The 27,344-nt window shown below is 38.4% G+C and overlaps 1 protein-coding gene across 1 annotated transcript; it reads right to left on the bottom strand.

Moving 5' to 3' along the window:
• Positions 1 to 5,921: 5,921 nt before the first annotated feature.
• On the bottom strand, positions 5,922 to 26,694 carry LOC115209849. The gene is made up of 3 exons (XM_029778417.2): positions 26,496 to 26,694; positions 12,182 to 12,331; positions 5,922 to 6,657 (listed from the first exon to the last, which is right to left on the bottom strand). Exons 1-3 carry the CDS (start codon positions 26,554 to 26,556, stop codon positions 6,215 to 6,217), a joined length of 654 nt encoding a protein of 217 aa, XP_029634277.1. The 5' UTR covers positions 26,557 to 26,694; the 3' UTR covers positions 5,922 to 6,214.
• Positions 26,695 to 27,344: the final 650 nt, after the last annotated feature.

Raw genomic sequence — 27,344 nt, 5'->3', positions numbered from 1 at the left:
AAAAGTGAATAGTGTATGAGTCATGATATACATGTGTGGATGCATATGGAGTAGGGGATATCAGGTGTAGTGTTGGTGAATTTCAGGAAGCATGGAGGTTTTAAAGGATGCAATGTCTCGGCAGCTAACAACTGATGCAGGTAGTTTGTTCCATGCTTCAACTTTGAGTGTGAAAAAATGTTTCCGAAAGTCACGGGAGCTGTGCTGTTTTCCTCAGGAAAGACATACCCAAATGATTATTTCAATACAGGCATATTATAGAGAATTGGATTAAAGTTCCTACTGATGTTGGGATCATAAGGAATCGGATTGAGTTTCTACTGACCATAAGGAATTAAAGAGTCAATATTGGTTGTAAGGAACTGTTGTTTAACCCTAGGTTGAATAGATCTGTGGTCAAAGGTATTCCTGCTGTGATCAATCATTTTTTTGTTCTTTACAGCTATGTAGCCAGCATTACATTTTCTATGTCCTTACCTTATTTATGATAGTTGGGGACAATTTAAAGGCGATTTGGCTACTATTACTAGCAGGTTAGGTAACCAAATAGAAAGTTATCTTGACTTGATTATAGAAAGTTTGAACATAAAACAGGAGGACTATTTGGGCCTGATGTGGCCACTTTAAATACTTATGGGTTAAAACAGTAATGCTTTATCATGGAACTAGGTTGGGCTCAAATTGTTTGGTATGAAAAGGGTCAATGTCATAGGTTCAGATCTAGGGAGTCTATATTCAAAAAGACATTGAATCAACAATGCAAGTGGTTAGTATTGAGAATTCCTTTCTCCAAATATTTTTGCTATTTTTTAACCGAGTATGAATCTAAGTTGACTGACCACACCAGACCAACCAGATCAGACCATTCATGCTAACTAAGAATTAAAAGACATAAACAATGGTCCATGGAGCTGTTGTTGGCTGTTACAGTTTCTCCTAATCAACTTTACATATATTGATTACATTTCCTCATTTAAAGCCATCCAAGCATCAAGTGTCTACATTTGACAACCATTAATTAGTGTCTCTGTCAACGAGTTCTATCAAGTCACACACATCATTACTGAGTAATTTAGATGTTTTTTTGTTTTTTTTTAATTGTGAAAAAGTCAAAAAGCTTTTGTTCTGCTTAGCTGTGAAGTGGTTATTGTTGTTAAATAGCTTCTTTAGCTTCTAAAAGGTGTCAAAGTGTCCAGTTGGACAGCATTTAAACTTTATTTCTTGATATTTGAAAAGCTGGCAAACTTGTAGAACACTGAATGATTAAGGAATAATCTACAGTTTGAGTTGTTAAGTTTTAATTGAATTTCAGCATCTGATCAGTGATCTAATACAGTGGCTGTTCATCTTTACAATGTAGAAGGTTATCGTATATATGAAAACCATAGATTTGCTTGATGGCAACTGAAAAAAGATTATTGTCTATATATATATATCATCATCATCATCATTTAGTGTCCGATTTCCATGCTAGCATGGGTTAGATGGTTAAACTGGGGTCTGGGAGGCCAGAAGGCTGCACCAGGCCCAGTCTGATCTGGCAATGTTTCTACGGCTGGATGCCCTTAACGCCAACCACTCCGTGAGTGTAGTGGGTGCTTTTTACGTGCCAGACGGGGCTGGCAAACGGCCACGATCGGATGGTGCTTTTTACGTGCCACCGGCACGGAGACCAGGTGAGGCTGGCAACAGCCACGATTGGCTGGTGCTTTTTACGTGCCACCGGCACAGGTATATATGTGCGTGTGTGTGTGTGTGCCGTTGTGTTTGTCCCCTACCACTGCTTGACGGTTATTGTTGGTTGGTTTACATTTCTGTAACTCTGTAATTAGCAGTTTGTAAAAGAGACTAGGCTAAGTGCTAAGCTTTAAAAAATAAGTACTGGGGGCAATTTGCTCAGCTAAAACCCTTCGAGGTTGTCAAGAGCAGACATAGACACTCTCTTGGCCTTAATACCTATGACTTGGCAGAACACTGAGTCTGTGACAGCTGGAGGGAGAGAATACTGCACCTGCACCACTAGACAGGTACCCATTTAACAGCAGAATAAACTGGAAATAAAATGTCTTACTCAAAGACACTGTACAGTGCCTGGTCCAGGAATTAAACTTTATTATAAGCCTAACATTCAAACCAATCGGCCATACATAATTTCATTTAAACAATGAACCAATGAAAATCATCGTCATGAAGTTCATTTACTGTGGACTTATCTATATTTCAGTTTCTGTTATCATTATTTTGTAATAATATATTTTATACATTCTATGTTGCTATTCATACTGTTTGGGACCTTCAGGAGTCAACTGCATTTCTTTGGTACCAGAACGCTTTGCAGGATTATGGATTTACTATTGGTTGGATTTTATGTCTAACCAATGGGATGTGTCTTGTTGCTTGTATGATGCAGTTCAGATTGTATGGCCTTGTTGCTTGATTTTTTTCAAGTTAGACCCTGCTTATTGTGTTCTCTTCACTGAATTGTTGGCTGGTGTTTGGGATATAAATTAGCATGAGAGTTTGATGGCAAGCTTCTACTTAGATCACTCTAACCCTTTTTTGAGACCATAATAAAATAACCAGTGATATTAAGCTGGTATCTGGAACAAATTAACATAAATTTTGATGGAAGATTTTAATTTAGATTACTTTAAAATAGCAAGTTTAGAACCAGGGGTAGTTGCAGATGGGTTGGTATCAACACACCAGTGTTAAACATGTGGTCCTTATTTTAAAGCACGATGAGTTTATTAAGAAATATTTGATAAATGAGTTCAATAGATGATTCTCAGCAGCTGAAACATTTTAAAGGAAATACATTTCATCAACAATATTGATTGCTTACATGAGAACAGAGCTTAAAATTCATAGAGAAGGTAGGATAAGCATTTGTGGTGTTCATTGCCTTTAGAAAGAGGGTAAATAGTGTAAGTGAAGGGAAATAGCAACAACCAAGAATGGAAATCCACTCACGAACTCCCTTTGTTGAGAGCTTAACTTTATTCCAGTTCTTCCTATAAATATTTTATAACTATATAATTATAACACTTATAAGTTGTTATTCAAAGCCAGCAAGTCTGATGTTTATATATAAACACACAATGGGAAAGCTTTTTTAAATAGTGGCTGCATTAATTTTAGATTTTGATACACTTGGCTGCTTGAGAAGAGCGTGCTGTCCCCACTCCCATTTTGCTGTTCACCTGGGAGGAAATGATCTTCCTATTGCTTAAATTTTAGTCAACAAGTCTATTGAGGGGAATTAATGTAACCTCTATTCAGAAACACAATTACTTTTGCCTTTTGTTGAGATTTTAATGGATTAAATAACATTACAAAGTTATTTTGTAAGAAATATGGCAACACCTACATCCTGTATATGTCAATAACGTGACTTACATTTGGCATGCTGCATTATAAAGCTAAGGGAATCTCAACACACTGAGATTGCTAAAGATAGAAACTAAATCCTTCCTACTATCTTAATGAAAGGGAAGGACATAATGTTTCCTTAGATATACATTTTATACAGATAAAAATCCTCATTCATTCTTGTAACCTCCCCAACAGCATGTCATCTCTCTTTCATCCTTTCCCTGTTTACTGTTCCATCATTTCTACTCTGCCGCTCTGCACTATCAGATATCCTCTACCCTCTCCCCCTCACTCCTGGCACCTCTATCTCACTTGTTCCTACCTACCTCATATTTTAAAGGTACACCCTGACACCTTTCACCACTATTTTTTATTGCTTTCCAGTTCCTCCTCATCGCCCTAACCACCTCTTCTAAAATGTGGGTTGTTATGGAGCTCCTCTACAGCAAAAAACCTATTCTGCTCCAGCCCTTTTCTCTTATACTTTACTCCTTTTTACTCCTCACTCTCTTTGCATAAACTGCACCCCAACATTTTTGGGTTTGTAGTATTGCAGCTGTAAAATGGTTGGCATCCAGCCAACAAAACCAGGACAAAGCAAACACTGAAGCATGATGCAGTTCTTGGACCCATCAGTTCCTGTCAAAGTGTCTTATTTATGCAACCTTTTCAAAGCTAGCCAGGCTCATGGGCCCGGTTTCCCGGTTTTTGTGGTGTATGTGTTCCCCCCAGCTGGACGGGACGCCAGTCCATCACAGTGTTACTCAAGAAACAGGAAAAAAGATTGAGAGAAAGAGTACAACAGGGTTCGCCACCCCCACTACTCAGATCTTAGCACCCTAGGTGATCACTTTGCCAAAAGTATAGCACCAGCCCTGTGAAGAGGCACTCATCATCATCATCGTCATCATTTAATGCTCATTTTCCATGCTGGCAAGGGTTGGACATTTTGACAGGAGCTGGTAAGGTGAGGGGCTGCACCAGGGTCCATTATCTGTTTTGGCATGGTTTCTACAGCTGGATGCCCTTCTTAATGCCAACCACTTTACAGAGTGTACTGGGTGCTTTTTACGTGGTACCACCTCCAGGGCAGTGTCTGTGATATTTGAAAATCTTACCAGACCAGTGAAATCAATTGGATTTCTGTCTTAAATACAACTGTACTTACTTCAAACATAGGATGGTCATGACTGGAAAGCCTTTAATAATTAAAGCTTAAATTTAACTCTTTTGATTCTATATTTCTGTTGAAATACACTGCTTTTGATTCAATTAATTTTGAAAATAATGAAGAATTTAGTAAAATAACTTTGTAGCAAAATGCAGTCCTTCGACCTATTGGAACCATCCAACCCATGCCAGTTTGGAAGATGGAAGGTAAAAGATGATAATAATGAGGATTATTAATCTGGCTTTTGTAACTTAAATGAACATAAAATTTTGATGGTATGTTTTAACTTTGATCCCTCTAAAACAAAGCTTGTATCATAGAACTAGGGATGGTCTCAGATGGGTTGATATCAAAAGGATTAAACAAATAATTACAAGTGTATATAAAGAAATATAAGGTATTTCTAAACTAGTAATTGGCACAGGCATTGCATTGTAGGTTGATGTATGATGGAAAACAAGGGAAGAGGTCAAAATTTCAGAGGGTTGCAAAGAGAACTGTTTAGTACAGGATCTGGAAAGTAACACCTAGTAAGAGGAAGAGGAGGATGACAGATGAGTGTATTGAGAGGGAATATATATGTATGTATAGGGGTAGGACAGAGGTTATACAGTTAACTAATATAGGGAAGCAGAGGTTGTTATATTAGTAACAGAAGAGAAAAAAGCATGTTGTGATGTTAGTAGCTAGCTGGTGAATGAAATAGAGAGATGAAAGTAAGGTTTTCTTGAAGAATATGTGTAGGTACATATGTACTGGCTATGAGAAGAATAAAGTGTTTTTTTATGATGAGAAGACTTCTAACGAAGCAAGAGCCAATCGTTACTGCTAGGAGGGAATTAATCAGTTGGTTAAGATAAACTTTGCTTTTAGAATTCAGATATACCTCTGGGTGGAGGGAATTCTTTTCTCTGCAAAGCAAAGTTTGCATCTCCTACTGCTGTTAAAAAAAGGTCTGCACTTTTCCAGTAAATTCCAATTGATGCTTTTTATATGACACCAGCATGGGTACTTTTTATGTAGCACCAATACAGGTGCTTGTATATGGGAATATATCAGATGTTACTGGCATAAAATCTCAAGTGGATAAGAAGGATTCCTGAGAACAAAAGAAAGCTTAATGAATGTGAGAGATATATGTATTGTTGTAGCATCCAGTGAAATTTAATCAAGTACACAAATGGACACAAATCATTGGTTGTTTTATAATGTTGTAGATAACAAGATTGGAGACTAAATAGCTTGGTGACAAGACGTTTGATAAGAAATGAAGTAATTTTCAGAAATTATGATTGTCAGTTTGTCATTTCTTGTCAACTTGAAATTTTAATAAGTTCATTTATGCTGTAAAACAAAAATAAATTTTAAAACATAATTTTTTGTATAGGATAAAAATTTATTTTTGTTAAAAAATAAAACAAGTAATATTCTCAATAATAATAATAATTCCGTTTTTTTTTTATAAGAAGCAGACGGGGGAGAGGGGGGGACGAGGAGGAGTTTTTAAAATTCAAGCTTAGCCCAAATGTAAAGTGAGGTTAAGCGAATCCTTTCCTGCTGAGATGAAATACAATCACAGATTTGTTTTGCCAAAGAAACTACAATCACATCACCAACCAACCAACCAACCAACAACCAGTCGACAACCTACCACAGCACACATCAGTATTATACCCAAACTATAAAACTAAGTACAATAGTCGAAACCATCAATAAAACACTGTAACAGATTTGTGGACCAGGACTGGATAAAGTGATGTTTGAAGAATTCGGAGAAGTTGTTTCCTTTGCATAATTTGTTTCATTTACCATTCCTGGGTATGGTCCATATTTCTCTTCCGAGTTCACATTTGAGTCATTCCCATTTTCCGATTTCATGTTTGGTCGATTCTCATTTTCTGGCTCATTGTATGGATCCTTGTCGTCACCAATGTGTTGGTCTCCATCTGCGTTTGCAATATAATAGAGACTCCATGTGTTACACTTTGCTCCGTAGCAAGTCCGGGTACAGGTTTCTTCATGTAAACTCGATGTACATGACTTGTACATTTCATACAGGCCATCCGTCCAACATCCTCGAACAGCTGAGTTGACTCGTCTTTCCTTTGATCCTGTTGATATTAAAAAAATAAAAAAAACATTAAATTGATTACTAACATTAACATACAGGAAACCATTGATGTATACTCCCATAATAATTCCATGACAAACACACAGCATTTGTTAAAGAAATTACAAGAAGTTGTTCATTAACATGATGCAAGAGAAAGAAGAACAGTGTTCCAAGGTTGAAAAAGTATGGGGAGAGAAAGAGGAGAGAGAGAGATACAATTATTACTGTTTTTTTTTATCATCATTATTTTAGAATCTACTGTTCTGTGTGCATGCACGGGTAACCATTACAGAAGACATATCATCCGATGTCGTTCATCTGTTTCCAAGGAAGGAAAGCACCAAATAATCCTCCAGTCTATTGAACAACAGACAGCCTGGACGTGCTTTCATAGAGAACTGCAAACAAATGACACCGTGTGTCTATGTACATATCAAAACGAAAAGGAAAGGCTTTTTGTTTTCTTCCTACCTTTTACAAGGCTGCTGAAACTGGTGGGAGAGAAAGAAGAAGCTGGAAACCTGACCTTCCACCCAGTTTGACATCTACATACAGCCCAAAGGTCATATGTTGGTGTTAGACTAGGTGACAAAAAGTGTATTTTAGATAAATAAGCCAAACAGGGGCCATAACTCTCTAAGCTACATCTAGAAGCTAATAAACAACTTGTTAAAGGTAATCTGGGTCATAATCATCAACATCATCGTTTGATAGACACTTTCTATGCTGGTATGGGTTGGACGGTTTGACTGAGGACTGGTAAACTGGGGGCTGTACAAGGCTCCAATCTGATCTGGCAAAGTTTCTACAGCTGGATGCCCTTCCTAACGCCAACCACTCTGAGAATATAGTAGGTGCTTTTTACGTGCCACCAGTACGGGGGCCAGTCAGGCATTGACCACATTCGGATGGTGCACGAATACCAGTGCTTCTTATTCAATTCCTATCCACTGCACGTGACAATATCAAATTTTGGCTGAATGCCCAATAATAATAATAATAATTATGATAACAATAGTCCTTTCTACAATAGGCACAAGGCTTGAAATTTGGGAGAGTGGGAGAGTCCATTACATTGTTTCCAGTACTCAAATGGTACTTATTTTATCGACCCCAGAGGGATGAAAGGCAAAGTCAACTCCGGTGGAATTTGAACTCAGAATGTAAAGACAGAGAGAATGCTGCTTAGCATTTCATTCGGCATGCTAATGATTCTGCCAGCTTCCCACCATAATAATAATAATAATAATAATAATAATAAATAAGGTAAAATCTGAATGAACAAATTTTTGTCAGAGCTAAATAAGCAGATGTTATGTAATTAATAACAATTTCAAATTTTTGCCACAAGGGCAGCTTGTGGGAGGGGATTAAGTCGATTACATCGACCCCAGTGCATAACTGGTAATTAATTTATCGACCCCAAAAAGATGAAAGGCAAAGTTGACCTCAGCAAAATTTGAACTCAGAACGTAATGACAGGTATTCCATCCAGCGTGCTAATGATTCTGCCAACTCGTTGCCTTTGTCATATAATTAATAACAATTAGTGATGAAGATATTTTTAGCAATGAGTTCCTAACATTATTAATGTATACAGCAGTTTTGTAAAGAATAATTTAATAAGCTAAACAATGGAAGATAGGAAGTAGAATGAAATTTAGGATAATTATAAATATTGCTTTATTTTAGTTGAACAAAAGAAAGCATATATATATACATACATACATTTACACACACACACATAAATGCACAGTACTGACTAGAAAAGAAGAAAGGATACAGGTAACGAATAGAACAGAGTGGTGACATTTAGTAGAGATGACCCGGAAGTTGTTCCTCTTCGATTACTATCGCAAACAGCAGTAGCTTTCTTCAACCAAATACATGTCATTGATTGGTTGGAATTACCCAAATATGACAACTTTAACAAAATAACTTCTAAAATAGGGAATTTTGTCAAAAATGTTCAGAGTAAACCGTGTTCTACATGAGAAATTCTACCAGTATTCAAAGTTTCAAACTGTTTAGTTAAAAAAAAACTAATTAAAAAATCTGTGATTGAGATGGAATAGATCCTATATACACATACATATATATATATATATATCACACACGCCAGCTTAATTTAATTCGCCCTTAGTCGAAAGACACCTATTATTATACTCTATTATTTTTATTGTATTTGTGTAATATTGTTCGTTTTTTCCCATCCTTGTTTTTGTATACATTCACTACTCTTTTCCAAGGAATCTAATGCTCTTAGCTTAGTTTTTCCTTGGGGCTGGCCAAATTGGAGCAATCTTGAGTATAATCAGTGAAAATTGCGAAGATAATCTGGTACTCGACTGAGAAAAGAAAACTTCAAATGACCCAACCTTGTTTTCTTTGTATCGTCTATCTGGATGTTTTGTTGTCCCATTTTGTATTTATATATATATATATATATATATATATATAAATATCGCCTTACTGGCACTTATGCCTGTGCTAGAAGGGTGCCAAGAACACTATCCGAGCGTGATTGTTGTGATCATTGCCAGAGCAGCCAACTGGCCTCTGTACCCGTGGCACGTAAAAGGGCACCATTCGAGCGTGATCGTTACCAACGTCGCTTCACTGGCACCTGTGTCGGTGGCACATAAAAAGCACCCACTACACTCTCAGAGTGGTTGGCATTGGGAAGAGCATCCAGCTGTAGAAACTCTGCCAGATCAAGACTGGAGCCTGGCGCAGCCATCTGGTTGCCAGCCCTCAGTCAAACCGTCCAACCCATGCTAGCATGGAAAATGGATGTTAAACGATGATGATGATGATGATGACGTTGATATATGTTGATTCACTGGAAGCAATAAAACCCAGGACTCAATACAAATATAGAATATTATAACTGAAAGGCTGCTCAGCTTTCCAGGACTCAAGAGTTACACATTTCCAATCATCAGCTGGTAAAGCAAATCTGGTTTCCTTTTGAAATATCAACTGTCTGATTATTTTTAAAAAATAAGAGATGAAAGTTTGAAGGAAATGCTTATCATTATGTTCTTTTGTTTAGAAAAGAACATAATGATAATACATACAGTTAGAGAAATTAAGGCTAATAGGCCAGATATAGTTGTCAGAGATCACTAAGAAAAAAAATGCTTTCTAATTAATGTATCAATACCAATAGATGACAATGTTTCTCTAAAAGAAACGGAGAAACTTAAAAATACAAAGATTTGGTAAAAGAGGTAACTTGAATGTGGGGTCTAAAAACAGAAACAATTCCTATCATAGTAGGTGCATAAGGTATGATAAAAAATATTCAGACAAATACATAACAAAAACACCAGGACTAACAAGTATATATAACATACAGAAAATAGCACTACTAGGCACTGCACATCCTACATAAAACACTTTCAATACAGTAAAAATAAGAGCATCACAACAAACCACAGCACATACCTAAGGCACACAGAGCTGTGCTTGGTAGTGCAGTGAAAGCACATGATAAGACTACTGAATAATAATAATAACTTGGACTCTCAAATTGTGCTACGATGGTGATAAGATGTGGAAAGTTTACCAGGACAGAAGTCATATGGTTTCCAAGTAGTGAAATAATGAAGGCAATTCAACCTCAAGACAGTTATAAATACCTGGGAATACTTGAGGCAGATGGAATCAAACATCACGACATGAAGGAAAAGAAAAAAAGAGAGTACTTGCAGTGAGTGAGAAAAATTTTGGCTTCAAAGCTGAATGCCAGAAACATAATTTCAGCAATAAAACTCGTGTGCAGTCGCAGTGGTTTGGTATGGTGCTGGAAGTGGACAGAGGAGGAGCTAAAGGAGATGGTCAGGAAGTCAAGAAAACTCATAACAATGCATGGAGCCCATCATTCACGTGCAGACACTGATTGCCTATACATGAAGAGAGCAAATGGAGGAAGGGGACTGATAAGTGGAAGACTGCATGCATATCAAAGTAGAGAGCTCATATGAGATACCTAACCCAAAGTAAGGAAACCTTGCTAGTGACAGTTAGGAACGAGGAAGTATTGAGAGCAGAGAAAAAAGGGAAAACAAAGGAAGAAGTTCAAAAAAGACATGAAGAATTACGCAAGAAGGGACTACACTATCAATTCTATGTAGCCACAACAGAAGTTGTGGGAAAAAACAGGTGGGATTGGCTGATGAAAGGAACACTAAAAAAAGAGAATAAGAGCACTATACTGGCAGGGCAAGACCAAGCTTTGGCCATGACCTGGAGGGTCAACCTTAGGAATGAGCAAGTGTCTCTGCTGTGCCGCATCTGCAATAGAGTGGATGAAACCATTTCCCATATCATGAATGAATGCCCTAGACTTGCCCAAACCATTACAAGTTGTGGCAACACGACCAGGTAGTGAAAGTGCTACATTGGAAACTGTGCAAAAAGTGGGAGCTAGAGAGAGGCAAGACATGGTATGAGCGCAAACTGCAGAGAGTGGCGGAGTCGGAGACTAGCAAAATCCTCTGGGATTTCCCAATCCAAACAGATCAGGTGCTAGAGCATAACAGACCAGACTAAGTGGTGGTGGGCAAGGTGCACCACATGTGCTATATAGTTGATGTTGCATGCTCCTTTGACCTACGAATAGTCAAGAAGAAAGGTGAAAAGATAGATAGATACAACGCTTTTAAGTATGGAAAATGAAGAAGGTGAAGGTAGTGCCGATTATTGTTGGGCCCTTGGGAACAGTATCAGAAGGTATCAAGGGGAATATAAAAGAAATTGGAATAGGGTGCCCAGTAGAACTGTTGCAAAAGGTCTGCCTCCTTGGTGTAGCCAGAATAATCAGAAAAATATTTGATAGCTGAAAAAGAACTAATAGCATGGTACTGTAGGCTGCAGGTAGCAAGCCCATTATGCATGCAAGACTCCAGGGGCTCCAACAAAACCTGTGTTAAAAAGAAAATAATAATACTGTAAAAACTGTAATTTTAATAGTATGTACCTCATCTGACTGCCCCAAAATCTAACATAGGCATTAATAGCAAAAACTTTCTGGATAAATCTATACCTAAACTTAAGGTCTTTTTCTATAACATTATAGAATAATAAATACATAGTCAGTCATTAGTTGATTGAAATCATTTCCTACTAAACTTAACTCTCAATTCCTGTAATTCAATATTTAATTCTTACCCCAATCACCAAACCATTTCCTATTTAGATCTTAACCTTTTTGTTACACTAGTTCTGATGAAATACTGTACCCTTTTTGTTTCAATTGAGTTTGTAATTAATGAAGAATTATGAACCAAATACCATTTGGTTCATAAATTAACATGATATTTTGATAGAGGGTTTTAGTTTAAAGCACTTTAAAACAGTAGGAGTGTAACAGAGAAGCAGGGGTGATCTCTAGCAGATTGGTATTAAAAGGGTTAAATTATGCTAGGACAATTACTAACATTAGTTATATAATATTTCTTTTCTAAAGATTAACCTAGTTCTACATTTCACCAGCAAATTATTAAATGGTTACGCACCTCTTGTATAAACAGCCCTTGAATAGCATTTTGAGTTACAAGCCACAAGGTTTGCCGTTGATACATTCATTGGAGCATACAGGCATTCTTCTCCAATACGAGTACTTGTGTATGTATAGCTGCAGCTGTAACATAATTTTGCAGGACTTCCTGAAAAGCAAACAAAGCATACATTGTTTAAAATGTTAAGCAATAATTAAGTGTATATCACTTAAGAACTCTACCAGCATGAATAAAAGAAAGAAAAACACAATAGATAAACATTGGGTATTGTAGTGTTTTAACACAGTAACAATTATTTAAATATCTATGTAAATAATAGCTTAATGTTGTTTGGCAGTGGATTCGTAGTTAATTAAAGCATTAGGAAAAATGCCGTGCTATTTTTAGTTATAATTCTATACATTCTGAGTTCAAAGCCTGCCAAGGTCAACTTTACTTTCATCCCTCTGGGAAGGTGGCAGGACAATGAATTAAAGTACATCTATCCTCAATTATCACTAATTCAATCATCACCAGTCTCATATAACATGATATGCTCATTTGTTTTCTGCGTTATGCTTATGACAAATTGGTTTGTGATAACATGGATTGGCAATCAGTCAAAGATATTAGTTACGATATTTTTCAGCTATATATATTTTTTTTAGTGAAGGCGCATGGCTCAGTGGTTAGAGAATCGAGCTTACAATTGGGAGGTTGTGAGCTCAAATCCCGGACCGGGCTGCATGTTGTGTTCTTGAGCAAGACACTTTATTTCACGTTGCTCCAGTTCACTCAGCTGTAGAAATGAGTTGTGACGTCACAGGTGTCAGGCTGTATCGGCCTTTGCCTTTCCCTTGGATAACACTGGTGGCATGGAGAGGGGGGGGCGCTATGCATGGGCGACTGCTGGTCTTCCATAAAATACCTTGCCCATACTTGTGCCTAGGAGGGTAACTTATTAGGTCCAATCCCATGATCAGTGTTGTGACCAAAGGAGGCCTCAATATATTTTTTATTTACTGATTATATGCATGTTCTTTTATCTTTTACTTGTTTCAGTCATTTGACTGTGGCCATGCTGGGACACTCTGCCTTGAAGAATTTTAGTCAAGCAAACCAACCCTAGTACTTTTTTTAAGCCTGATACTTATTCTATCAATTTCTTTCCTTGAACTGCTAAGGCATAACCACAACAAAACCAGTTGTCAAGCAGTGATGGAGGAAAAACACACACACAATAGGCTTCTTTCAGTTTCCATCAACCAAATCTACTCACAATACTTTGGTCAGCTAGTGGCTAATGCTGAAAGACACTTGCCTAAGATATCACACAGTAGGACTGAACCCAGAAACATATGGTTGGGAAGCACACCTCTTACCACACAGCCATGCCTTCACCTGTTATTAAATTTTACTCTAAGTAAATTTCCAAACGTGAGACCATATAATTATGTGTGCTTAATATTGTTTTGAGGGGTTATTTGGATAAGTTATGGGGACAACTTGGAGCCTTGGAACAAAACCTATTTCCTCCATCACTTCCTCCAATGCCCCCTCCCCTCTCAGAAGTAATTGTTTTTGTCTTGCAAGTACTTAGTGACCCTGTCAGTACAGGTGTCACTTAAAAGCACTCAGTCTACACTGTAAAGTGGTTGGCATTTGGAAGGGTATTCAGCTGCAAAAACCTTGCCAAAACTGACCTTGCCTGTGCTTGTGCCATGTAAAAAGCACTAAGTTCACTTTGCTGAGTGGTTGGTGTTACGAAGGGCATCCAGCTGTTGAAGTCCTGCCAAAACAGTCACAGAAGTCTGGTGCAGGCTTTTGCCTGGATGGCTCCTATCAAACCGTTCCACTCATGCAGGCAGACATTAAGCGATGATGATGATGATTTAACAGTCTTTTGTTTTGTTGTTGTTTCTGGAACCAAGCACTCTTGATAAACAAGGACAGATGTGCCAGTCAAGTACAATAATCAATATAAGTGAATGCTTAGGCAACAAGCTGGCAGAATTGTTAACATGCCAGGTAAAATTGCTTAGCAGCACTTTGTCTTTATGTTCTGAGTTCAAATTCTGCTGCAGTTGACTTTGCCTTTCATCCTTCTGGGGTCGATAAAATAAAATACCAGTTGAGCACTGGGGTCACTATAATTGAGTTATCCTTTCCTTGAAATTACTGGTCTTGTGTGCCAAAATTTGAAATTAATATAAGTGAATGCTATCCTTCCTCCATAAAAACCCTGTACCTATTTTAGAAACAAGTAGTTAAGTAATTTTGCTTGTCATCCATCTGTGATTCAATGTAATGATAAATACCAACCAAATACTGGGAGTAACTTAATCAATTACAAGCCAATCCCAAAACGTGTAAACCATCTACTAATGTTATAAATCAATACTATTAGTCATAAGTTTCCTTACTTATATATTCATTATTGAATTGAAAACGATACACATTATTCACATGATCTTGTAATAGTTTTTGATGATATCACATTAAAAGTACTGGTGCTGGTGCATCATAAAAAGCACTGGTGCCAGTTCCATATAAAAAAAACTCTGGTACTGGTACCAAATAAAAAGCACCTAGTGCACTCTGTAAAGTGGTTGGCATGAGGAAGGGCATCCAGCTGTAGAAACCATGTCAAAACAGACTATGGAACTTGGTGCAGCTCCTGGTCTTGTTTGCTCTGATCACATGTCCGACCCAAGCCAGCATGGAAATGGGCGTTAAATGAAAATGATGAGTCTAGAACAATCCAGAGAATTTAACTGGTCAATGTAAGTGTAATCCCCTTTACTTGAAACCAGCTTGTTAAGTGCTAATGCAGAAAACTTGTGGCCCTTGAGTCATTCACTTACACCATTTTCAGAAAGACTTCCGCCTGTCCCTGCCCCATTTTCTCCCAAATTTGTTTGTTTTAAAATTTTTTCTTGCCCAAACCCCCTGTTTTCGAATACGAAGGTTCCAGAAAATTGACAAAAATCGGCATCATTAAATCCCCCCACCCCTTTCTCTCCCAAATTCTTCAATTTTGACTTTTTCTCCCCACACTAATCCTAATTCTAAAACCCTAACCCTAACCCTAACCCTAAAACCCTAACCGTAACTACAGAAATGTTTTGAAATTTTTGTCCGAATTATAATGTCCGTATTTTTCCGCATATTTAGAAAAAAATAATTCTTAAAAAAAAAATTTTACAAAAATATTTGGAAATATTTTTCAGAATCATAATCTTCGTATTTTTCCGCATATTTTGAAAAAAAAAAAAAATTCTGAAAAATGTAAAAAGATGCTGGAAATGGGGTGGGGGGATGGGTTAATATAAAAATGCCGATTTTTGTCAATTCTTTTGCAGATTCGTATTCCGCGTAGCCGAAAAGGTGGGATTTGTGTCGAAAAAAAGAAACATTTAAAAAAAGGGTGGTTTGGGTGTGGGGACGGGCGGAAGTCTTGCCCCATTTTCTCCTGGAATTGTATTCCCTTCTGACCCTGTGCCCTCCCTTCGAAAAATTCCTGGGACCGTGCCGACCCAACCCGGAACCATACGGTTGAAAAGCAAAGCTTACGACACGGCCACGTCTATATGACGTAGAAAAATAAATATTACTCTGTATTTTTGTTTAAAATGCCGTTCATTAAAACCGAATGGGGTAAATCTTGTCTTCCGCAAAATACTTCCATTCAATGTCTTGTTTGAAGAGTTTTGTGACTATCGAAGTGTTTAGCCCAAGGTCAACCCTGATCAAAAACTAATTTACTTAACACATATCAGATGTTTATATAAATTTAAACAAACAAGCATAGGAAAACGAAGTATTTTAAGTGAGTATCAAGAAAATCATGTAGCATGAATTATTCATGCCTTATAATAATAATAATGAAACAAGAAGGCGGAGACATCCAGTCTCATGACAGTAAGATTTCTCATAAATTTGTCATATTTAAATACAACCTTATAAAATACCCTAAAGCCGTGTTTACTGAAAATCTACCTCAAATCACACCTACCGCATAAAAGATAGTCTCGGATACATTATACGTAAACAAAAAAAAGCGTAACAAAAACGTGATGAAAATGCCTTTGTTGATCAAAGCTGGCCTAAGGTTATAGAGGCTATACAATAAAAGGAAGAAAAAAACCCATATACAAATGCGCATTTTTGATTAATATCAATGATTTTAATCTTAGTGATACAGTTTCAGAACAAGATAATATAAGTAAAATTATTTGGCGGTTATATTCTTATAACTTGCGGGACTTTTCTGTTTTAGTAACATCCGCTATTTAGCAAAGTCTTCTTTTTAAAATTCTCCGATTAGCTTCAGGGCAACAATGCATTCTTGTCTGCGTTTTTATAATTCCAACAGCGGGATTATGATTCATAATTTTTTAGCCTTGGTCAGCCAAGACTGAGCAGACCTATGATCAACGGTAATCCAATCACGATATCGTGTATTTTTTAGGATTATTCAACGACTATACAATCAATGTGTCATTTTCCTTATTTAAGGCGTTATGTAAGGTTCAAACTAATTTTTGTTGCATTTTGAGCAGAAATTTCTATTGTGAGCAAAGTTTTCCACTAAGTATATACACATTCTGAAGGCGCATGGCTTAGTGGTTGGAGCGACGAGCTTACGATCGTGAGATGTGAGTTCGATTCCCGGACCGGAGTGCGTGTTGTGTTCTTGAGCAAGACACTTTATTTCACGTTGCTCCAGTTAACTCAGCTGTAGAAATGAGTTGCGACATCACTGGTGCCAAGCTGTATCGGCCCTTGCCTTTTCCTTGGATAACATCAGTGGTGTGGCTGGTATGCATGGGCGACTGCTGGCCTTCCACAAACAACCTTGCCCGGACTTGTGCCCGGGAGAGTAACTTTCTAGGTGCAATCCAATGGTCATTCATGACCGAAGAGGTCTTCTCCTCCATATACACATTCATACGGGTTACCAGCGCTCAGATTTCTTCTTATCCAAAAATCTGATTTCATCTTAAAAACTTTATGTATGCACATTTTTTTCCTTTAATTGTAAAACGTGTACATGTACACAAGCGCACGGTTTAGACGGAACAGTGAAGGTAGGACGTGTTTTAAGGGAGATTTAGTTAGTTATTTCTAGCAGGTCAACAAAGGCTCGTTTGTTGGTAGTTAGCATAGTGCCTTCAAGAATGATATTTGCCGATAGAGAAATTATTAAATGAACCGTACTTTGGTACGCTGAGTACGAGATATGTCTTGGGGTTGCGAGTTAAAAATCTCGTTCATGTTATAAATGTTTAGATGTGTCACCATATTTGATGGAGGGAACATGAAAATAAGTTTCAAATTTTGGCACAAGTCCAGCAACTTTAAGGTGGAGAATAGGTCGATTATATCGACCCCAATGTTCAACTGGTACTCACGACTCCGAAAGGATGAAAGGCAAAGTCGATTTCGGTGGGTAGAACTGAAACCCAAAACGTAAAGAATCAGAAGAAATGTCACTAAATATTCTGTCCGACACGTTAACGCTTCTACAAGGCAACATAAAAAGATAATCCTTTCTACCATAGGAACAAGTCCTGGAATTTATGAGGACGAGGTTGGTCGATTACATTGGCCCAATGCTAAACAGGTATTTATTTCATCGATTCCGAAAGGATGAAATGCAAAGCCGACTTCGAAGGAATTTGAATGCAGAACGTAGAGACAGATGGAATGCTGTTTCTCGTTTTTCGCGGTGTGCTAACAACTCTGCTAGCTTGCCTTTGAGAACATGAATATAATGAAAAGGGGAAATAAATAAACAAACAAAAAGAAAAAAGAAATCCTGCAATGAAAATTTCGGTTTTGGTGTCTTTAGGGTCGATAAAGTAATGTATTAATGACTCTACGATATCGATAGGATGTTTAAGTTTGGTGACGATGTCAGCAACCGATTCTCTTCACACGGTTGCTTATGAAAAAATGATGGAGCTTCTGGGTCACAGCTGATTATGCTTTAACTACATTTCCCTTCTCTTTTTTGTACGGTATTGATTTCTAGAGGCCTTAAATTTGGAGGAGGACATAGTCAATTAAATCGACTTCGGGGTTTAAATGGTATTTATCTTATCGACTCTGGTTGAATGAGACAAACCTAATCATGATGGGATTTGAACACAAACATAATAAGAGATTTTAATACTGCAACATTCCTGACGCGCTGATTCCACCATCCACCACCCGCTCTGTACATTAAGAAGGGAAAGAAAAGCATTGCTAAAATGCTATGAAAGAAAAGCGAATTGAACAACAATACTTTGCAAGCAATGTAGGACGAATACCTAAGTTACTGTCTAAATACACTATGTTTAACTTTGAAATATGTGCATACAATTACGCATGAACTGTTCAACTAATTTCTGTGAATAAAAAGAAACTTCATTTGTTATAAATGAATTCTCCGTTGCCATTTAAGATCCGTTAGGCAATATTCTTGGTACAAGATTATAATTAGCTTTCATGGTAAAATATTTTGTCTGAAACTGGAAAGTAGACGAGCACCATTGAGAATAGTACCACCTTTTGGATAGAATTGGTTTCGACCCAATTGAAAGAATCTCGTTTCATAGAGTTGAGTCACGAGAAAGTTAATGACAGAATAAAAATAAGATAAAATAAAAATATATTTTGGAGCATCCAAAATTTCAGATTTTCTTAACAATCTGAAACATTATTCCTATAGAAGAAATCAATTTATAGAAAATATAATTTCCTTGTCGAATGCTTATAATTCCCAAAGCGGTACTGATAGAAATATATATTTTTCAGTGCTTGGAGAGTAAAGATAAATATTAATGGAATGCACTGATCTATGAAATGGACAATTAATATAGAGAAACGAAAAGTAGATTTAAAAAAATAATAATCAGTTTCAGCCATCCCGTTAAATTTAGACAGTACACCACTAAGACCATGAAGGTAGCTACAAATGTTAAGCGTCAAATTCATGGAAGCTCTTTCCTAGTGGACACACATACTCAATAAAACAAAGACTGCATCACAAGGATGGTCCTATGAAGAAAACACGGCACTTATCAACATCTACAACTACTCATAGCAACAGGAACTGGAGAAAATTGAAGCAATTTTAAAGTTCAATAAAATCCAAAATGAGCTAACATCATGTAAGACACACTAGCTTCCTGCGTACACTCTAGAAAATTCCGTAAAGGCTAAGCTAATCCTTTACATCACAAATCCACACACAACCAGGGCTGGCTCAAGATACCGGCAACTCGAGCAATCGCCTGGGGCGCCATGTGCTAGGGGACGCCAAGGACGGCGAGACAAAGACAAGGAAATTTCCACGACCGTCAGCTTGTACACGCCGAAGTTTAGCTTTCCCGGGGTGTCAGTAACCATAATGCCGGCCCTGCACGCATCCCCTTCACCAAATCCTAATACAGATTCAGACCATAAAAATACATACTTTTTCCACATAAAAAACCCCCATCCCAGACATACCATTCTAACCACCATCGACAGCAGCAGAGGTTTTGATTTCATTTGCCATTTGTCATTCGTCTTTTATCCTTTATTTGATTAAATCATTGTACTGCGGCCATGCTGGGGCACCGTCTTGAAGGATTTTAGTCGAACGAATCGAAATCAGTACTTATTTCTCAAGCCTGGTGCTTATTCTATTGATCCCTCTGCCGAACCGCTAAATTACGGGGACGTAAACACACCAGCATCGGTTGTCAAGCGGAGGTGGGAGAAACAGACAGACACACACACACACACACACACAAACAAACAAACATGCGCGCATAGTACGACAGGCTTCTTTCAATTTCCGCCTATTAAATCCACTAAGAAGGCTTTGGTCGGCCCGAGGCTGTGCAACGTAGTGGGACTGAACCCGGAACCATGTGGTTGGGAAGCAAACTTTTCACCACACAATCACGTCTACAAAAATATTCAATACAAAATGCTGGCCAGCAAATTGTGTCAGACTGCCAAGTTTATGTGGTGTGCAAGAACAACGCATACAAAACATGGCATTTCCCAAATGACGTACGGCAGGGATCTGTTCTCTCACCTACTTTTTAGACTTACACAACCTTAACAAATTTCTACGAAACATTACAGCCTCATACGCAGACAACATAACTCTTGCAATTTCCCACCATTCCCCAAGCATTAATGCACAACTGCTCCAAAGTTACAAAAATTACTTAGAAACGTGACCCCAAAACAACCGACTTAAAATAACACCTACCAAATCTATCGTTTCCCTTCTGAAAAGTAACGCCAGAGAATATCAAATACCGTTAACTGTTACACTCAATACTATAAGTATATCACACTTTCACACGGCAAAAATATTAGAAGTTTTATGCAACTCTTTCCCAACATTCACAACATATACAGAAAACTTTAAATAAAGCTAAGCAACGCACAATGACGGGAACCAAAATTGGTCAACTAAAGACACATTTGATCTAGCATAGACTTCGCTAGTCCGATCTGGGCTCCCAATCTCGCATTGTAACAAACCAGAACAAACTACAAAGAACGCAAAACAGCGCACAACATATTACAACAGGCTGTACATGTCTAGGTGTACATGAAAGATAACCTAGATATGCGAGGGGCGCAGTTAGTTGCTGCACAAAGCATCAGACCCCACAGTCCCTAGCACCGCATGAAAACCCCACTTCAAACACATATTCAACACTCTAGAGCTCTTAAAGCTATTGTTTGTGATGTGCATCTCATTGCTGGTTTGCACATTACGAACAATAAAGGTAGAGTAAAAGCAACTGATGCATGGAGACCGAGACCACCTTCCTTACTTCTGCTGTTGTCACTACCTGAATTAGCGAGTTACACAAAAAGAAATTCGGCAGTAGAAAGAGTGCAATATGTCCAGATTGCCAGAGTGCACCATACGATTCAGCACTGAATGTTACAGTTTGTAGTATGGTTGTTAACTTGTACAGAATATATGGTATAACTGGGAATATAAGCCTGTCGTGTGTGTTGTTGTTGGCTGTTGTGGTAGATGGTCGAGTTAATGAATGAAAATAAGATTTTGGATTGCGTGAAGAAGTAACTGAACAACACTACGAATCTTTAACAGATTTTATTATCGCACATAAAGACAATCTGTGTTGGCCTTTTGCAGATAACTACAGCAATAATTACATAATAGGAGAAATATAATACTTGGCGTTTACGGCAAGCTGTTGGTATGGCAATATGCGGCTTGCCCAGTATAACTGGAAACACTTGTGCTATATTCGTAGCAACGAAAGTTCTTGTCATCTATATGCGCCATCTGTCATAGCCACCTTCCTGAGTTGTCTGTATCTCTTTATTACAATTTATAAAAATTAATACATAGAAGGACGAATACAGGACATACATACATACGAAAAATTAAAGAATCGATTAAAAAAAGTTTCGTTGTATTCGTTGTAAGTAATAGTTTTTGCGTAACTAGTGTTACAAACACTTGTATCTGACCTTTGTGATTTTACTAGAGCTTTCACACCCCGGCAATTGTTGAGGCCCTGCAGCTTCCACTTCCTCTCTCTCCTCCATGGTCAAGCTGGCCTTCTCGTACCCACCTTTCTTTCCACTTCCTTCCATCTATTCGCTACACTCCCCGCGGCAGGGTCATCCTCTCCAGTCCCATCTTGCTTCTCAATGATAATTCTGAGTAGGTGAGCAAGCCGGCCCGGAGACAAACGTCCCTGTCGCGGTTCCTTCCATTCTCGTTCTCCACATGCATTCCTTTACCACTGCAACCGGCAGTGAAAATGCCTCACCTTCCTTCGAGAGTCCAGTTGGCGGTATCATCTTAATCATAGACTCATCCGACAGCTGTACTCGTCCCAGATGCATAACACGTGGTTCTGCGTACTTATCAAGTCGTTCCAACTTCCGACAATGAAAAAAAGCGTGCTGAACTTTTCATCGTCCAGCCCGCATCTTGGACACGTCGTGGCACTGGAACTCCGTGCCGTGATAACTTTTCGCGAACAGGTAAAGCATTCCTGTGCACTGCCAAGCCAGGGATCTTTGGAAATATCCAAATACCCTGACCTGAACGTTTTTCTTAACAGATTGGCAAGCTGGTTTTTCATCAAACCCCAGAGCCCCTCCTAGGACGTCATCGTTTTTCCTTCTACCAGCCCTCTATACAATACCGAGGTGGTATTTCCGCAGCCGGCCTTGCCCGTTCCTGGGATCACGTGAGTGCCTGTCGGCACTCCTTTTGCCATGGAGTCAGATTGCATCTTCTGATGTACCGGGTTTAAAATTAACTAGGAGGCCGGTCTCGGAAAAAATCCCTCTGCCAACGGACTCCACACCTTATCACCTTCAGGTGGTGCCAGATTGTCTTAGTCTCAACGCATGTCTGCGCATCATCAACCAAGGCATCCCTAACCCACCCTTTAACGGTTCTTGACAGCAACACGGAGCGTCTCACAAGTGGCTTTCCTCCTTCCACAAAAAGCGGAAGAGGGCTCGTTCCAACTTGTAAGCCATGAGTCGGGCAAGGACGAGGTCAGCGGTAGGTGATTACGGATGCAATAACATCTGCACACCTCCGCCCTTCTTTCAAGGACAGAGACTTCCGGACCAGTCCGTATTATGGCCTCCACCTTGCCCGTCACCTCGCTCCAGTTTCTTCCCGTTTGGGAGTCCGGTCCAAACCAGACTCCCAGCAACTTAACAGGGCCATCCGTCAGTGTCCCACAACACTGGACATTCGGCTTGTTCCTCCACCTTCCTGAGTTGTCTGGCTGGTAAAACTATTTCAAACGGTTTTTATAGGGGACCGGAAGCAAAATTCTAAAATGTTCGAGAAAACCCTATCTACGCCATCGCTTCACGCTGATTGGTCGGTTAGGAAACCAATCACGTGAAACTATGGCAGTTTGCACGTGATATCTGATAGCATATCCAAGCATTCGGTTTCGATTCACCATTACAAGCCTATGGAGTCGCGCTCGTCGGTTGGCCGATTACTTGCGTACTATAGAACCTGCCTGGTTAGATTCGACCTGGACTTACACAACATCAATAATTGCAGACTCTCTACAGAGCTCAGAGACCCGAAATAGACCACTACTTCCTACAATGGCGGCGAGCTGGCAGAAACGTTAGCACGCCGGGCGTAATGCTTTGTGGTTCTGGGTTCAAATTCAGCCGAGGTCGACTTTACCTTTCATCCTTTTGGGGTCGATGAAATAAGTACCAGTTACGCATTGGGGTCGATATAATCGACTTAATCTGTGTGTCTGTCCTTGTTTGTCCTCTCTATGTTTAGCCCCTTGTGGGTAGTAAAGAAATAGATATTTCGTCTGCCGCTACGTTCTGAGGTCGACTTTGCCTTTCATCCTTTCGGGGTCGATTAAATAAGTACTAGTTACGCACTGGGGTCGATGTAATCGACTTAATACCTTTGTCTGTCCTTGTTTGTCCCCTCTGTTTAGCCCCATTGTGGGTAATAAAATAGAAATAGACCAGTACTTCCTACATCTTGGGCGGTGCTATTAGCACGCACACGTGCGCGCATACACATACACAAAATTGCTCTGAAAGAAAATCCCTTAACTGATTAGCATGAAGTCACTCGCCCTTATGCTCCAGGCTCATACGTGCTGTCACCTTCCTGTATCTCTTCTACTTTAACCACACTAGCCTCTGCTCTCAATAGTAGAGTAGCTAGGCAGAGCGAGAGGGAGAGTTCGCCTCAGGCAATATTTTGGGGTCAGCTATATAAGCCTGGTGTCGGCAAACTCAAGGGTTGCTCCGGGCAGTACACTCTTGCTATGCCGAGAGCTGGCTGTTTTCGTAACACCATTACTAAGATACTTTCAGCTCATTCACCACTCCTAGTCTTGTCACCCACATTGTGTTCATGCAGGAAATAAGAAAAGAAGAAAAAAAAGGAGCGGAAGAGAGAGAGAAGGGCGTTTACATAAAGCAAGGCTTTGAATCATTTGGGCAACACAGTCTGGAACAAGGAATTCCGAAATGAGCTTAACACCGATCGAACTTTTGTGTTTCCCATAAAGTCGATCGTCAAAACATATATGCAAATTAGTTTCGAGAAAAAAAAAAAATTATAAACTAAAATTTTACTGTATCATATAACTGACAACCAAACAAGATATACCTATCTAGGTTTTGTATATATAGGTTCATTCACTTTCGGTTGTGCCTGCAACTAGCGTTTATTAACTTACTCAATAATGTTTGAATGACAAATGGTGTGTACCATAAGGTTAGCTGGAATCCACAGATAAACGAGTTAGAATCTTCAGTTTTCTATTGACTTAAGAGTGAAGTAAGTATAATATTCCCCAATGTGATAGGACTGTGTATTTATTCAGAATACACGATGTATTATTTTGATATGCTAGAAATAGCAAACAAATCTCCCTTAGAAATACGGCAGTCTCAAAAAGGAAAGAATACACATTAAATCGGTTCTTCTCAACCATTTTTTCTTAACCCATGGATCCCTTTGGTTCTTATTTTACTCCGATGGACCCTCCTAGCCATTCCATGTTTAAAAAAAAATCACATTTTTATAATTAAGCATTAAAGTGACACCAAATCATGGTACCATAGCGGCTGGAAGACCACGGAAGACATATATACAACAGCTTGCAGAAGATGTTGGATGCTAAGTTGAAGACCTAGAAACACTAATGGAAGATCGGGAGGGGTGGAGAGAGATAGTTAGGCTGGCCTGAGCAATCAGCCCGACTGGATGATGTCTCGATAAAAAAAAAAAAAAAAAAATTACGGATAAATTTTAACAACAAAAATCTTATTTGGACCCTCACTCCACAAGAGCCAAACGGAACCCGGTTGAGAACAACTGCATTAGATAATGTAGTTCTGTATACCCTCCACAAAAAACAAAAAAAGGTACGGGTCGATTATGGCTAAAATACCATTGATCATAAGGTCTGTTGATTCAGGGTTGACCCCAGAGTTATATAACAACTAGTAATTATTTCTGAGTCGTCAACCTTTCTATAAATGAGTTGTGTAAGTTGCTTTCGGCTACCATCGCCAGTAGTTTTGGAGGGAGAAGTGAATGACAATAAAACTGGTTGGTTCGATTCACATTCCAAGCTGCCTAAAAATCCGTTATGGAATCAAATATTACGAGATTAAACACATATAAATAAGTGCCCGTTTATTCATTAATAACTCACGCTGCATTGGTTCTCTGGAAAATAACTAGGATCTTTTCATTTTGATACCAATAAGGATATCAGTTTATCTCGGAGAATCTTAAATATCATTATACACGCAATATTTCCAATCTAGAGTGTTGTAAGTGACCTTAGAATAAGAGTTCGATTTCCAGTCGGAAACAATTCACTTTAGTCATATCGTTGCGAAACACATAAACTTAACGTAAATTGTAAGGTATATAATGTCGGAAGACAGTTATCTTACAAAAACAAAATACTCCAAGTACTAAAATGCAGATTTCAATTTAAAATAAACTTTGCAGAAAACTTCACTAAAAAGTTCGGAAGCTTGAATATCATTTTTAAAAACAATTTATTAGTTAGGACTTTAAAATGAAGACAATGCTTATACCCAGCCCCAAAGGGGAACAACCTCTTAGGACTTGAAATTACAAATATTTTGTAAATTAAATTATTCCTTTTTAATGATATCTTTTATGCGACGGATTGGTAGAATTGTTAGAGCGTCGGAAAGAGCGAGTGTATTGCGTTATTTGTTCCGATTCACTGAGCTCTGGATCCTAATACTGCCGGGATGAACTTCTTCATTTTCGGGATCGATAAAAAAAAAAGCAACAAAAAGAAAAGTACCAATTGAGGACGGTGGATTGGTAGAGCTATAAAAGCGTCGGGTCGGATATCTTGCGGTAACTGCCCTAGTTCTTTGCGTTCTGAGTTCAAATCTTATCACAGCTTTATTCGATTGGTAGCCTTAATCAATCACCTGGTTTAACGGCCTATCTGGTTCTAGGGTCCTTTCAGGGAATTTCATTCTATTGCTAACATTCCGACTAAGGTCTCCGGTTCAGGAACACCTTTTCCCATCGCATATTAGTCTCGTGGGCCCTATAAGGGGTCATAGACACTGCCTTTACCCCGATTAAAAGTTTTAAAAAAATAAAAGCTAGAGTAATTAATGCATAACAAAAGAACAAAAACTATGGGCTCCCAAACAAATCACTAATTATATAAAACAATAAAGCACTCACGGACCCTATATGTACCGGTTAAATAATATAGTTAACTGCGAAGTGAAACTAATAACTTGTATTTCTAAAGCTTACCTTGTGGAAGGCATAATGTGACAATAGCAGCAAAAATCAAATTCATACACGAAACCTCCATGCTTGTATCTGTCAGCTTGTTTGTTGTTAGTCTGTTGAAGTTTATTTACAAGCGACTCTTTAAAAAGGTTTCACCCATTCGACATAGTCACGTGTCCTGTTATTCTGAGTTAATCGCTTCCTTACCTGCACAGCTATTCTTGTTTAATGCGTTGACATGCCATAAAAAGAAAGTACTATTATTTGTCAGTCGCTTCCTTTGTTTTCATCAGATACATACATACATACATACATACATACATACATACACACACACACACACACACACACACACACACACACACACATACATTGTTTCTATTTAAGTCTAATCAATTAGTAATCACTCTAGGAATAAGTCATCTAAAATAAGACTAAAATTACAAGACGTCTGAACATCTGTAATAAATGTTTCACTTTTTTTTCTACTATTTTAGCTGTTGTGGTAAATGTTGGTAGTCGTCAGTAACACAAGACTATCGAACAATAGGCAGTGCTGCGTTTAGTTGTATCATTTTTGCATCCTAAGTTCAAACTCCAGCAGGGTCTGTATTTCGCTTTTTAGTTTTCTTAGGTGGAGTTGAACGTTGTTGTTGTTCAAATACTTCTTAATGGGTTTAAATTTTGGCACAAATGCTACCCAACTGGTAATTATTTAATCGACCCCGCAAGGATGAAAGACAAAGTCGACCTCGGCGGATATTGAACTCAGAATGTAGACAGACGAAATGCCGCTAAGCATTTTGTCCGGCGTGCTAACAATTTTGCTAACTCCCCACCCAACAACAACAATAATAATTAATTCGTTTA

Source organism: Octopus sinensis, linkage group LG3, assembly GCF_006345805.1.
Source record: "Octopus sinensis linkage group LG3, ASM634580v1, whole genome shotgun sequence".
NCBI classification, from domain to species: Eukaryota; Metazoa; Mollusca; class Cephalopoda; order Octopoda; family Octopodidae; genus Octopus; species Octopus sinensis.
This window is presented reverse-complemented; position numbering and strand designations above follow the sequence as displayed.